Below are 13926 nucleotides of genomic sequence, written 5' to 3' on the forward strand. Positions count from 1 at the left end.
TTGCTAAGTGCCAAACTTCCAAATATCGTAAAGTATAAAGTATAAAGTATAAAGTAATATGTACAAACACATGACAGATATTTGAAAGTTTTTAGTTTGGAATACTTGCTGTCATTATGATGATAGTCGACCAAAGTGACAATTGCTGATCAGCTGTACTAAGTTGTCAACAAGTTAAAGTTCCTCAAATTCTAAATTAGGTTATGTTTACTTTGGATAAAATTTTATAAAATTTCCCAAAAATTATTTAGCCATGATTCTCAACTAGTCGGAAAAACCAAAACTATTTTAAAGTTAGAGTGCAGCTTTTGTTAGCAAAGTCGCATGCATAACTATGCAGGCAATCACGATCTATTTTGAGAATAAAATATCAAATGGATTGCGGCCAAAGGTTAAATTCTGAATGAATTTGGTATGACTTATTAGTCTATTTCGTAAAGGGTGACCCTCTGTAGTGATAAGTATTTGATATGGATGGATTTAAGCATAGAGCTGGAGAAAAAATTGATGCTCTTCACGTAAGTATTAATCTTACCTATATATTTTCTGTATGTAAACAACTTTTTTGGCGGGGAAATTGTTAAGATTTTTACATTTTTAAATGTCGTCACGGACGAAAGAACTAAAAACTAGCTATTAGGTAAAAAAAAGCGTTAATTTTACTTATTATTATTGGCATAATTTGACCCTGAAACTTACGTAACTCATCAATGAAATAATGTATAATATTTTTTTCTCTTCTATCTATCTACTTTAAAGTAGCTTTTATTTTTATTTTAGTTAGTCAGTATTAAATCACATGCTAGCATATTATTTTTAATTGGGATGGTAATTTGTGTACTAAAAATAATATAGTGAAAAATACTTAATATTTCTACTAATAATTTTTTTGTCAATTTTCAGGATGCTGCAGTAGTTGCCGCTTCAAACAGTAAAGTTCGTTTGGAAAGTGTTTATCAGCAAACAACAGATGCCATACTGAAGGTATATGTATTTGATTTCTTCAACAATCAACATAACATCTCACCTGGCCCTCCATATAAAGGTGGTGCTTTACATCACAACTCTAAGCCCACCACAAATACCTATTCTTTGAATTTTAAGAAAAGCAAGTACTTCACAATTATTTTGGCTCATTCTTACTACATAAGGCAAAGCACTTGTAAGAATACTAGCAGTACATGTTTCAAATATAATAAATACAAAAGATATTTAGATAATTGTGTATATTTGAAATAAGAAATCTATTTTTTTTTAAATTAAGGGACATATTATTTGCAAAACAAATGTGAAGAGTGCCAAGCTGGTACAGAGGTTAGGGGTTTTATAATATACTGACGGAATCATGCAGTTTAAACAAGAGTAATATAAATTGTAGATTCGTGAACTCTTTAATGACATCTGGCATCATGAGTTAGTAACAGAGGGTCGGGCAAGGGCTGTGGAGTGGGGTCGTGAAGCAGCCAAACGCATACGAGAAGGAGCTCCACCCTTATCGCCGGTTGTACTATATCAGGAGCTGGTTACTTTATTAAAAGATAGAGGTAGAAACATTATTTTTTTATTTACTATTTATACTATAACTTTCGATTGTCTTTGAGCTTAATTAACCCCTATTTAAATTAAAATATTTTAAAGAATTACCTATGTTAAATCACATTTAATGAAGGACAATTCATTTTTAACAGTGGGGTGACTCTTCAAATCACCACCATTAATTAAAAAAAAACAGTATATATGCCAGGATAACTTATAAATCTTAAAACTCATAATATTCCAGTATGGCGTCGCAGCATGATAATATTTGCATGTGGAGCAGTGCTCGGTGGCAGTACAGGACTGGTCATAGGGCTTCGCACTGCAACCCGAGGCCCTAGTGGGCCCCACGCGAGAGCCCTACAGACTCAAGCGGACCAGAGTGTTATACTCGTCGAAGATTCTGTTTCACATGGTATATTTACTAAAAATGAAAGTCAACACCATAAAATGTTCTAACAGAATCTGGTGCAGTTTTATAGAATTCAAACAAAAAAAAATAACCTTATTCAATTAAGGGTTTATTCAAAATGTCGTTTCAGTGTAATGACTTAGTACAGACTACAAAAAGCATTAATATATTTTATTCTCTTATGCGATTTAACTTATTTGTTAACGAAACGAAAAACCGCAATGAAGATAAAATAATATGTTATAATAATAATAATAATAATAATTCTAAATACCAACTACTACTAATACATTAACGATACTTTAGGCATAATGATTAAGTTCGTTATCTAAGTTTTAGATAAATAAAATGAGTGAAAAGGTAGCCTCAGGTACTACATCGACGTAAAGAAGATATCGAACGGTCAGGCGTGAAGTATGGACGAATACTTTTTTACTCAAGAGTTTTATAACGACGTACTTTGTACTATTACCATTGAATAGCTCATTAAAAATATAACAATTGAAACATTTTTATGTTTAAATCAATCTTGGGAAGTTTATAGCAAGCGTTTTTATTTTGGCGCACAATTTGTAGTCTATGGCATCTTTTAATGATCTGTGTCAGTTTATAATAGACAGTAAAGTAAGGTAGAATTAAATCCTATTCACCTTCACTAAACGGTTTTATAACCCTAAATACTTATTCAAAACCTATAATAATTTCTTTAGGTGCGGGTTCGGGCGAAGTCCTAGTTAGAGTACAGGCCTTTTCGGTATCGGCGACAGACCGCAGCGTGCTGAGGGGTAGGGCTTCGGCGCTACGGTCTCTCGTTACTCGCTCACATGTCACCGTCGGGAGGGGCTTCGCTGGTAAATATTTTAATTAAAGTAATTGGAATTCTATTGAAATAATTTGAAAAATAAAAAAAATATCTATATTTACAATAAGGTTTGATTGATGATTTCATTTTAACTCATTGAGTACTAGAAATATTAGGCTGATGTTGAGCGGTATCACCGCCCATTGGCACTCACGCTGCCGGAAGGCTCAGTGAGTGTGATGAGTGTCCCCAGTGCCGTCTTCGGCAGAGCAATGTACGTTGCAACATATCATGGATATGTACAAGTAACAGGGTCGGGGATAGGACAAAATAGGGGATATATAATATATATATATATATATGACATATAAATAAATTTTGTGGTAATTCTACTTCAGGCGTAGTGTTAGACGTCGGCCAAGGCGTAACAGACTTCGAAATGGGAGACGAAGTGTGGGGATGCCTCAGCGAGTGGAGTGGGGGGGCTGCCAGCGAACTGCTGGTTGTGAGAAGGTATCTTTTATTCTGTAAATTACTGATTAGCCTCGGAGCAGTTTCGGCCTAGTGGCTTCGGCGTGCGCCTTTGTTTGATAATATATATAAATGGACTTTATTTATGTGTCAATTTAACATCCCCTCGAACGATGAAGGAAAACATCGCGAGGAAACCGGAATCTACAAGTCGAAATTTCTCCAGACGACTTTGCTACGCGTTTTTTTCTTGAATAATTCCAGTTCGCGTATAAGCAAGCGTCCGCGTACGTTGGGCGCGGACTCGGCGGCGTCCCTCCCCTGGGCGGGGACCCTCGCTCTCATCGCTCTCGACGCTTTGCGGATCGCTCCCGACACTTGCAAGGGCAAGCGGTAAGTGACTCCGATAGAAAACTCTCGTTCGTCTCATCGGGACGCGGCCTCAAACAATCGATAATATTTCTTAAACATATAACGGGGGGCAAAGGGGCAGCGGGCTCACCCGATGATGAGATACCGCCGCCCATGGACACTCTGAATGCCGGAGGGTTCGCATAGATATATGCATGTAAAAATATTCAACCGCGTGGAGCCAGGAGAGACAGTCAAGTTCACTCAGGCTTAAATAAGTTTATCCTCATAAGAGACTAAACCACATTTGTCACTTGCATAAGGAAAAAAATAATACTCGTAATATTAAAAACGTAAAAAGTCCATCTAACATAACTTCGGAGATGGATTCGAAACGGGTCCACCGCTCCCGTTTCCCGTCCATCATGAGACAAGCTAAATTTTAGCGAATGAGCAAAGCCAGCTTTTGTGTTGTGCTATAGAAATGTGTTCACAGCGTGCTAGTAGCGGGCGCGGCGAGCGGCGAAGGCTGTGCCCTGATCCAGCTGCTGGGGGGTTGGGGAGCTCGGACCTCTGCCGCTGCCCCCAGGCACTCCAGGAACACTCTGAGGGATTTAGGTAATGCTTCATGTTAGAACTCGCGTGTCTCGTTTCGTCTGCACGGGTGTCGGAATGGAGTTGGAACCGAATTTAGATGATTTAATTACGTCTTCAATTTATTGTTAACTTAGGGAACAGTGAAACTTTCATCAGAATTGGTTAAGTCGTTTTTAAGATATGAAGAGTAAACTTACTTTTGGGATTTAAAATATAGGTATATACTGTTGAAAAATATATTTATTGAATATTTGTTCATTAGTTAAAATAACATTTGATTTTATCATAAAAAAGTATTTGGTAGCGATATTGCAATCATCCTCCTTTAAAAACATGTATCCAGGCGCCCAAGACTTCATAGAGCTGGAGAGCCAGAACGAGCACCTCGCCGCTTGTTGGCTGGTGGTGGAACAGCACGCGAGTCGCACTGGGCCGTGGGACGCTTGCGTCGCATGCGCCGGGGCGCCGCCCAATAGCCCGCCCTACAACACTTTGCTCAAGTGAGTACAAAAATCAAAATTTTCAGAATCATTTGACTTTTCCGGAATCATCGAGTCTATTCCGCAGTCAGCCGCAATTTCAGTCCAAATATTGCGCTTAAGGTCTTGAATTTTCCATACACTTTTCCTTTCAAACATCCCCAAAGAAGAGAGAGTCAAGAGGTGTTAAATCGTACGGTCTCGGAGGCCTATTCGCAACCAAACAGAATCTGCAATTCTGCTTCTCGACGTACCTATTGAGGTACGGAGGAAAATGAGCTTCATCAGAAAAGAGCACTTTGGCCAAAAACCCGTCTTCTCTTTTAAGCATCCGATTAACGAAAACACGCCGCCGCCGCCGTCGGTGGTCTGCCTACATCTGTTCTCGTGCTACTTGAATTTTGTATGGGTGGAGGTAAATCAATGTGTAAAATCCGGCGTAAAGCGGTCTCAGCGATGCCCGAACCGAACCGAACGTCGCGTAGTCAAGGTGGTATCTTCTCTCACACTTCCACTTACTGCGGCTATGTTTTGACCAGTTTCTTCAAACCGTTTAACAATTCAACGAATCGCATGCTCTGTAGAGCGTCTACGTCGGCCAAAACCAGGGCAATGTTAGCGAAAAGTGGTTTTTTTTTTATATTTCGACCGTTTTCGTAATAAGTTTGGATAACCAAAATGCCCTGTTGTGTTGTAAGCGAATCCATGACCATAAATGGCATACCTTATACATTTATGCTACATGACTTTTGTATCACATACATGCTACCAGCATACATAAACTCATAGGTAAAAAAAATAATAGATACTACACCACTACAATTAAATGAATTTAAGAGATACTGATCGGTTCTAATTCTATAATAAAACGTAAAATATATTATATGTCGGAGAATGAATATTTTAAAATTCCCGCCACTCTGAAGTTAGTCGTAGATTGCGGTGTGCTATGGTAAGGTAGACTGTCAACGTTGACAATTGACAATGCCTAGTCTGTGTGATCTACCAAATGTCAGTGGCGCGACTGTTTCGTGGCAGTAAGTGAATTGTTTAGTCACTTGAGTTTCGAACTGTTGTATATTTAAAACCTTAGAGACCACCCTATGTCAACTTCTATTTTAGCAAGCTGGCGTTCTCCTATTCAACTGCCATGAGCATTATCTTTCAGCTAAAGTCAGTCCCACTTTACGATTCAAACCGAGCAGTTGTCTTTCTAAATCTACATTCCTAAATAAATCCTTTTTTTTTAAACTCTAAATCCGGGACGTCGTATAACATTGGTGGCAGCTAGAGGGATTTTTAAAAAATCCTCGGTACGCCTCAGTTTGGCAGTCGCGACTAACGAGTGATTACAAAAGTGAATATTTCTGTGAATAACTAGATTTTCCTATTCGCTGTGAATTCTGAAATTGTTTTGTAAAGAAACATCCGCCGTCTCCGCCCTATACATCAAAGATGTTCATCGATAAAACTGCAGCATCCCTGTAAGTCTTCAAAAATGCTATATATTCGTATTTCAGTGTGTTGTGTGAAAACAATTAGTGAAGTTTAAAGTGCTAAAAATAGAAAGGTTGTTTTATAAAATTACAATCTCATAATTGGTTACAATACCAATTAGAAATCAGTGCATCGCCTAATCAGTTCTCAGTAACGCTAGCCGTCGTCGCGTCGTTATCAGTATTGTTTTGTCTAAGCCATATCCTACGTGACAATGCCTAAGGAAGATGTTATTGTACGCGAGTCTAAGAATAGGTCAGCCACAGACGTTGATTTAAATATACTAATTAAATTCATAAATAAATTCGATGGTAACCGCGAAAAATTAAGTGCATTTTTAAATAATTGTAGAAATGCGGTAGAACTTGCTACTCGAAACCAACAGGACATTTTACTAAAATATATTGTAAGTCAATTAGAAGGACGCGCAGAAACGGCTTGTTGTGTAAAAGAATTTGAGAATTGGCACTAGCTTAAAGAGTTCTTAAAATCTCAATTTGGTGATAAAAAGCACTATGCTGCGCTGCTTTCTGATTTACAAGAATGTCGTCAATTAGGCAACGAAACGGTCAACCAGTTTGCATTACGAATAGGGTCTTTCTTATCAACATTATTATCCGAAATTAATATAACTATCCCTACTAAGAAAAAGGACGAACTGGCAGGCCGCGAATGCCCCTTCCACGTTTCAGAGGTTGATCATTCCGCTCTATCAGGCCTGCAAGGGCTGCAATGCTTTGTCTATTTAGATGATATCGTAATCTACTCATTTGATCTCCAAAAACATATGAAAAACCTCTCAAATGTGTTTGACAGACTCCGACAGTTTAACCACAAACTTCAGCCAGATAAAAGCGAATTTCTGCGCAAAGAAGTTTCTTATCTCGGTCACATAATAACTGACGAAGGTGTCAAGCCGAATCCCGAAAAAACCAGAGCCGTCCAAGATTTTCCCCAACCCAAATGTCCTAAAGACATTAAATCCTTCATGGGGTTAGTGTCCTACTATCGTCGTTTTATACCTAACCTGTCTAAAATTTGCTAAACCCCTTACAAACCTCTTAAAGAAGGATGTTCCGTTCATTTGGCAACATGAACAACAGTTAGCCTTTGAAACTCTTAAAAATAGCTTGATCTCCGCACCTATACTTGCTTACCCTGATTTTAACCAACCATTCAATCTCACATGCGACGCATCTAACTATGCAATCTCCGCTATCTTGTCACAAGGGTCTATAGGAAAAGACCGCCCCATCGCTTTTGCGTCTAGAACACTATCTAAAGCCGAAAGTAACTACAGCGTTACCGAAAAGGAATGCTTGGCTATCATAAGGGGAACTAAAACCTTTAGACCATACCTGTATGGCAATGTATACAAATTTACAATTTTGACAGACCATAAACCACTGAAATGGTTATTTAATTGTAAGGATCCTGGATCCAAGCTTGTAAGATGGCGTTTAAAACTCGAGGAGTTCGACTACAACATTGAATATAAAAAGGGAAAAATCGCCGCCGCTCTGTCTCGATTTCCCGTCAATCCAATTATCAAAGATCAGACTGATTCTCAACGAGTAATACCGTCTTCAAGTGAGAATGATCCACTTCCCTTTAGTCCTCTAACAATAGATGATCTAGGTATCCAACTCCCTTCGACATCCAATGCTGATAGTGACAGCCTACCCAATATCGATCTTTTAGAAAACGATGAAATGTTGATTCCTGCTTCTAGCCCTGAGAATGAGACCAACTCACCAACGCAAAACTGTCTAACACTGTCTACAACTATGACTTCCTGAAAACTTTCTCAAACAAAAATGAAAACTTCAACACCCATATAAAGGAACACAATGAAAGTCTCCTTAAGAGTAATTCTAAAGCCATCTTAATACCTGTATCAATCGACTTCGATGAATCAAATCCATATCTCCAAGACATTCTGTCCACACTACACGACTCTACCAATATCCTAAATTCAGAAAGAGAACTACATTCGTTTCAAAAAATCGAAATTAAAAACAAGATATAGTATCTTTTATTTACCAAAGTCTACTATTTCGACGACTGTACATATCCAGTTATATTCAAAACTCTCAAAACAGCCCGAGACGATATCTTGTTTTCCGTGAACATTGGAGAAATAGCCATATCTGACTTTAAAAGTCTCTTCGAACAACATTCCTTTGTTAAAATATATGGCATGCTTATGTACTTATTTAATAATACTAACATAACAGTAAATATACACCATAATACCATCCTATATCCTGTTCCTTCCGAGATCACTAAAATCCTTAAGAAAAACCATGATATCCCGATTGCAGGACATCTAGGCTCAAATAGGATGTATAATAGAATCAAAGAACGATATTACTGGAAGAATATGCGTACAGATATAGAAAATTATATACAAAACTGTAAATTATGTCAATCAAACAAAGCACTGAGGAAGATCAACCAATCACCCATGCAAATCACGACTACCGCTACACGCCCATTTGAAAGAATTAGTCTTGACATAGTTGGCCCTTTGCCTGAAGCTGGATTTCAAAAACTTAAATTCATACTTACTCTTCAAGATGATTTAACTAAGTTTTCCATTTCATACCCAATATCAAACGCTACAGCAGAAGAAACCTGCGAAGGTTTAGTTCACTTTATTTCCCTATTTGGTATCCCTAAAACCATATTAACAGACCAAGGAACTAATTTCACTGCCGAATTATTTAAACGCACATGCGAATTTTTAAAGATAAAACAAATTTGGTCATCACTCTACCACCCTCAAACGCAAGGCGCTTTAGAAAGAAGCCATTCAACTTTAAAGGAATATTTAAAATCTTACGTAAACGAAAATCAGACAAACTGGCATAAGTTCGTATATACCGCCATGTTAACCTATAATAGTAGTGTCCACACAACGACTTAATTCACTCCATACGAACTTGTTTTCGGCCACAAGCCATATATCCCTGACTCAATATTTGAATCACGCCCTGACGTTACATATCCAGAGTATATTAAAATGCTCCATCACCGATTAAAAATTTCTCGAGAAAAAGCTTTGGAAAATATCAAAACTTCCAAAGAAAGATCAAAAACCTACTATGATAAACACACGCGGTCTATACAGTATAAAGTAGGTGACTATGTTTATTTAAAAAATCACGTCAGGCTGCGCAAGGCCCTTTCGCCAATCTGGAAAGGTCCCTATAAAATCGTTAAAGTCCACGATAATAATACTTTACACCTTTTAATAAATCGACGTCATGTTAAACAAGACGCTATTAAAACCCTTTATGAAAATGATAAAAAGTTAAGTTGCCAGTTTTATAAGATAAGTTTATATCAAATTTTATTGTTGTATTTTACTTTTTATAAGTAACATTATTTTAATCCCTTTAATAGTATTATAACACGCTCACATATTTTCCGGGGTCATCGCAATTCTCTGCAATGTCACCCTAGCTGAAACTGAAAATCAGTATGTCAAAAATATAGTGAAAGGTCCTGGGATCTTCTTCGACCCTGTTGGCACACTAAAGATAATAAACGACCAATTTCATATTGTAATTCCCGTAGAGATCATTCCCATAAAAAAATCATATAATGGACATAAATAAAGTGTTCAATAACATTCAGTCTTATTGTCAGAGAAGCGAATTAATTGGTGTTTCGCAATGTCATAACTTATTGCAACCTTTAGAAGCAATCTTTAAAGATCTCCAACGTGACTTTAATGCCGTTTCACATCTAGTATCCGATAATTACGTTTCGAAAAGAACCGCATGGTTTTCCGGAATAGGCACTGTATTTAAACACATATTCGGTACCTTGACCGAAGATGATGCGAAGACCTATGAAGACGCTATTAAAACCCTTTATGAAAATGATAAAAAGATTTCAGGAACATTGAAGAAAACCGTAATTGCTTCCCAATCTGCCATTTCCAATATAAATCAATCCTTACATGAAATGAATCTTAATCAAGCAAAATTGAATGGTGTCGTCAAAGAATTAGCGTCTACGGTATCCAATATAACAAATGCTTTTAATGAGGTTAATTTTAGGAATAATTTCTATAACATTTTAAATATTTTGCAATCAAATTTACTGACTTTATCATTTAAGGTGGAAGACTTACTTAATTCCATTTTACTCATTAAAAGTAACACCTTGCATCCTTCAGTTCTAACCCCAAACCAAATGTACAATGATATTGTAAATAATTTTAAGTTACTCCCTAAGTATAGAGACTTTCCTGTAAACATAGAAATAAGCAATATTCATATTCTAATCAATATAGCCGATTTAACTTGTTACTATTTTAACAAAAAATTAATGTTTATTGTAAAGATTCCACTTGTAACCTTAGAACATTTTAATATCTATAAAACTGTGCCATTGCCTATTCCACATACGGAGGGTAATTTAAATTCTTTCGCTATGATCCTCCCTTCGGAACAATTTTTAGCCTTGAGCACAGATAAACTAAATTATATCTATCTCAAAGATTTAAATGATTGTAGAAGCATACTTACCTATACTTACCTTTGTGAAATAACCGATGTCTACGCAGTACTTAATAACCCTTCATGTGAAATCGAAATAATTACTAAAGCCTTAACTACCCTTCCAGAAAATTGTCCTGTTAAAGTCATGTTTGGTGATTTAGATATTTGGCATAAGCTAAATAATAACAAATGGATATTTGTACAATCAAAGTCCACTAACTTGTCTATTGAATGTAATCAAAATGTATCTGAGTTAATTATATCCGGTACAGGTGTACTAAATTTACCAATAGATTGTGTAGGTTTTCATAAAAACCTTAAGTTGGTGACTAAAGTGTATCCTAAAACATATGTCCCCGCTGTATCCTCGAATTTTGATATAATTGACGATGATTGTTGTAAAAGTGTAAACAAATTAAGTAATAACTTTTCTATTCCAAAAATCAAGATTATTAACCTTGATAATTTAAAATCAATTAAAGCTATTTCAGACATGTCAATGAAGGATCTAAATGAGATCAAGAATCCTTATAATTTTAATAATCATGTTAGCTTTCCTATTTTAAGTATTTTCTCTGTAATCCTAGTTTTTAGTTTTGTTTTTGTATATTTTTATAAGAAAGGCAAATGTTCGAGAAAACTCCAAGTTTCCAATAATATCCCGGTTGAGCAAGATAATAATCTGGAAAACCAGAGTAATCCTTCAGTAGCCCGCTTGCGAGTTTGTTAAATATTAAGGAAACTTACAAATAAACCGTAAGTTTCCTCATAACGAGGGGGTTGTTATATATTAAAAAACCTTAGAGACCACCCTATGTCAACTTCTATTTTAGCAAGCTGGCATTCTCCTATTCAACTGCCATGAGCATTATCTTTCAGCTAAAGTCAGTCCCACTTTACGATTCAAACCGAGCAATTGTCTTTCTAAATCTACATTTCTAAATAAATCCTTTGTGTAAAATAAATCCTTTTTTTTAAACTCTAAATCCGGGACGTCGTATAACAGAACGTCGCCTACGCCGGACGTGCGCACTGACTGTGTTATAATGTCGGACGACGGTAGTAACACCAATTTTGCAATTATTAATCGGGTTGAATCTGCGACATATATATATATATATATATATAACACAGCAAAATACATATTTTTAGAACGTATTCATACGTCCTAGCCGAGCACGCTATCGTTAACGTCGACGTATACGTCTCGCTCGGTTAACGGGTTGAGACGTACCCGATTTACCTATTTGCTTATTAATTAATATTTATTTATTAAAAATAAAACTTAATAATCGAAGGAATGTCTAGAAAAGTCTCGATTAATATTTGGTTCTGAAAGTATCAAATATACATTATAGAGCTACGGCACCCCGGAGAGCGGCGTTGGAGCTTCGCCCTCGGGCTCTGGTGACGGATCGGCTGCCGTCTCCCCTCTGGGCGGTCTTCACGGTCTCCTTCTATTCTCTTCGCGTGCTCAGGGTAAGAAATTGATTCGTGTCTGGTTTATAAATACAATTTTATCTAAACTCACTAAATTTTTCAGTACATAAGGTTGAATTAAGTTAATCTCGGGGCAAACTACATATTATCGTATTTTAGATATAACAAATGGAACCGTTGTTATAACACTTTGAATGTGCAGTGGTTCACGGGTCACGGCTGGCATTGTGACTGGCTCGAGTCCCGGCATCGGTTGAGCGACGGACTCGACACCCTGCGCCACCTGGTGGAGGGGGGCCAACTGTCTCCCGTTCTCGATAAGGTGAGCGAAATATTGTTTACTGTTTTTTTTAATTTTAATTTTTAATACCGTTTATAAGTGAAAAGAGATTAATTCTAAATATTAAAATAATATTTACAGGTTTATTTCCCTCAAGATTTTGAAGCTGCGCTTGCGCACGCCTGTAGCGACGAGGCGGTCGGCACCACTGTTATACGATTTCCCTGAGACCTCATGTGATATACACAAATGTATTGTTAAAGAAATTGATATTTATTTAAAATTATATACTTTAGAACGAGGCACAAAGGATTGCACAATCTGTGCTTTTATTCTTATTAATTGTTTATAAATTACATTTAGGTCTACATATTTTTTTTAAATTACTTTTAATTTAAATATTTTACAGATTTTTTATATATTGTTCTTAGGTAACGAATTTATAATAAACCATAACAGTGCCATTTATTCGATTTAAAGTGAAACTTTTAAAGAAAAACGCAAACGTTTACTTTTAACTCAATAGTTAACGTATGGGTTCATAATATTGTATTATTTATAATTAGACCTTATGTTAAAGAGACAAGGTTTGATTTTCTAAACATTTATTAACTCGGTCGATATTCCTACAACAAACAATAAAATGCAAGTATTATAGGAATCGCAATCGCCTCCATAGCTGAATAAATGTCCATTTCCGGTTCCTGAATATATTTTTGTAAAAGGTTTAAAAAATAAGACTGCGCAACGGTAAAATGCTTACGTAGAAATAAGAGTTGTAAAAATTTATTTCAAATGTCACAATTTTAAATGAAAATTTATTTATTTTTAATATATTTTTGTATATACTAGTTACAAATAAAATATCTCATTATTCCGTCGTTTCACTCATGCCGTCGATCAGCGAACACGTTCTAAAGGAATGTTAGAAATAACACAAATCCGTTCTACGCAATACTTTATTAACCTTATAACACGTGTAAGTACGAATAACAATAAAAAATAATATCGAAAGCTTACCTTTTACGGTAAAGGTAAAAAGGCTAGTCGTGAGTAATCATGAACCACTCGCAAAAACTGTCTACTAACATCTGACGAATTCATTCGAACTTAGACAAATATGTTAAGCAGACGCGTATCGAGGTTCTTTGACAAAAAACCAGATAATTGTCTATGGAATGTATAATACCGTACCGATTGGCTTAAAGGTCTCGTTACCAGGCCATAAAATTATTAAAAAAAAAAAAAAAAAATACCGTACCGATACAGTTTGTCTTCGTGAAATTCGGACGGATCGAATACCGGTTTGCATCGGGCGTGAGCCGCTCCAAAGAAACTCGATTGGCGTCAGAGGGACACTCCAGGTATTCCGTCATTCAATTTTGATTATGTATATACTTATTATTTGTGTCTATATATTTTAACCGACGAATGAATTTTAATTACCAACTACAATACCTATAGTAGTATTAGTATAATAGCATTATGATATAAGCGTTTCCTCAAATTCAAACCCCATATTTAGCGACTACCCTCATACCGATTCA

General features: G+C 36.2%; 1 protein-coding gene across 1 annotated transcript; it reads left to right on the forward strand.

Moving 5' to 3' along the window:
* The first annotated feature begins 153 nt into the window (after positions 1–153).
* Positions 154–13352, forward strand: LOC123714058 (reticulon-4-interacting protein 1, mitochondrial-like). Its single transcript, XM_045668133.1, has 12 exons — positions 154–518; positions 904–984; positions 1379–1544; positions 1781–1951; positions 2659–2799; positions 3149–3263; positions 3486–3614; positions 4069–4190; positions 4513–4669; positions 12018–12138; positions 12302–12421; positions 12521–13352. The coding sequence occupies exons 1-12, from the start codon at positions 471–473 to the stop codon at positions 12605–12607; spliced, it is 1458 nt and encodes a 485-aa protein (XP_045524089.1). The 5' UTR covers positions 154–470; the 3' UTR covers positions 12608–13352.
* The last annotated feature ends 574 nt before the right edge of the window (positions 13353–13926 follow it).

Source organism: Pieris brassicae, chromosome 9 (assembly GCF_905147105.1).
Source record: "Pieris brassicae chromosome 9, ilPieBrab1.1, whole genome shotgun sequence".
Lineage (NCBI taxonomy): Eukaryota > Metazoa > Arthropoda > Insecta > Lepidoptera > Pieridae > Pieris > Pieris brassicae.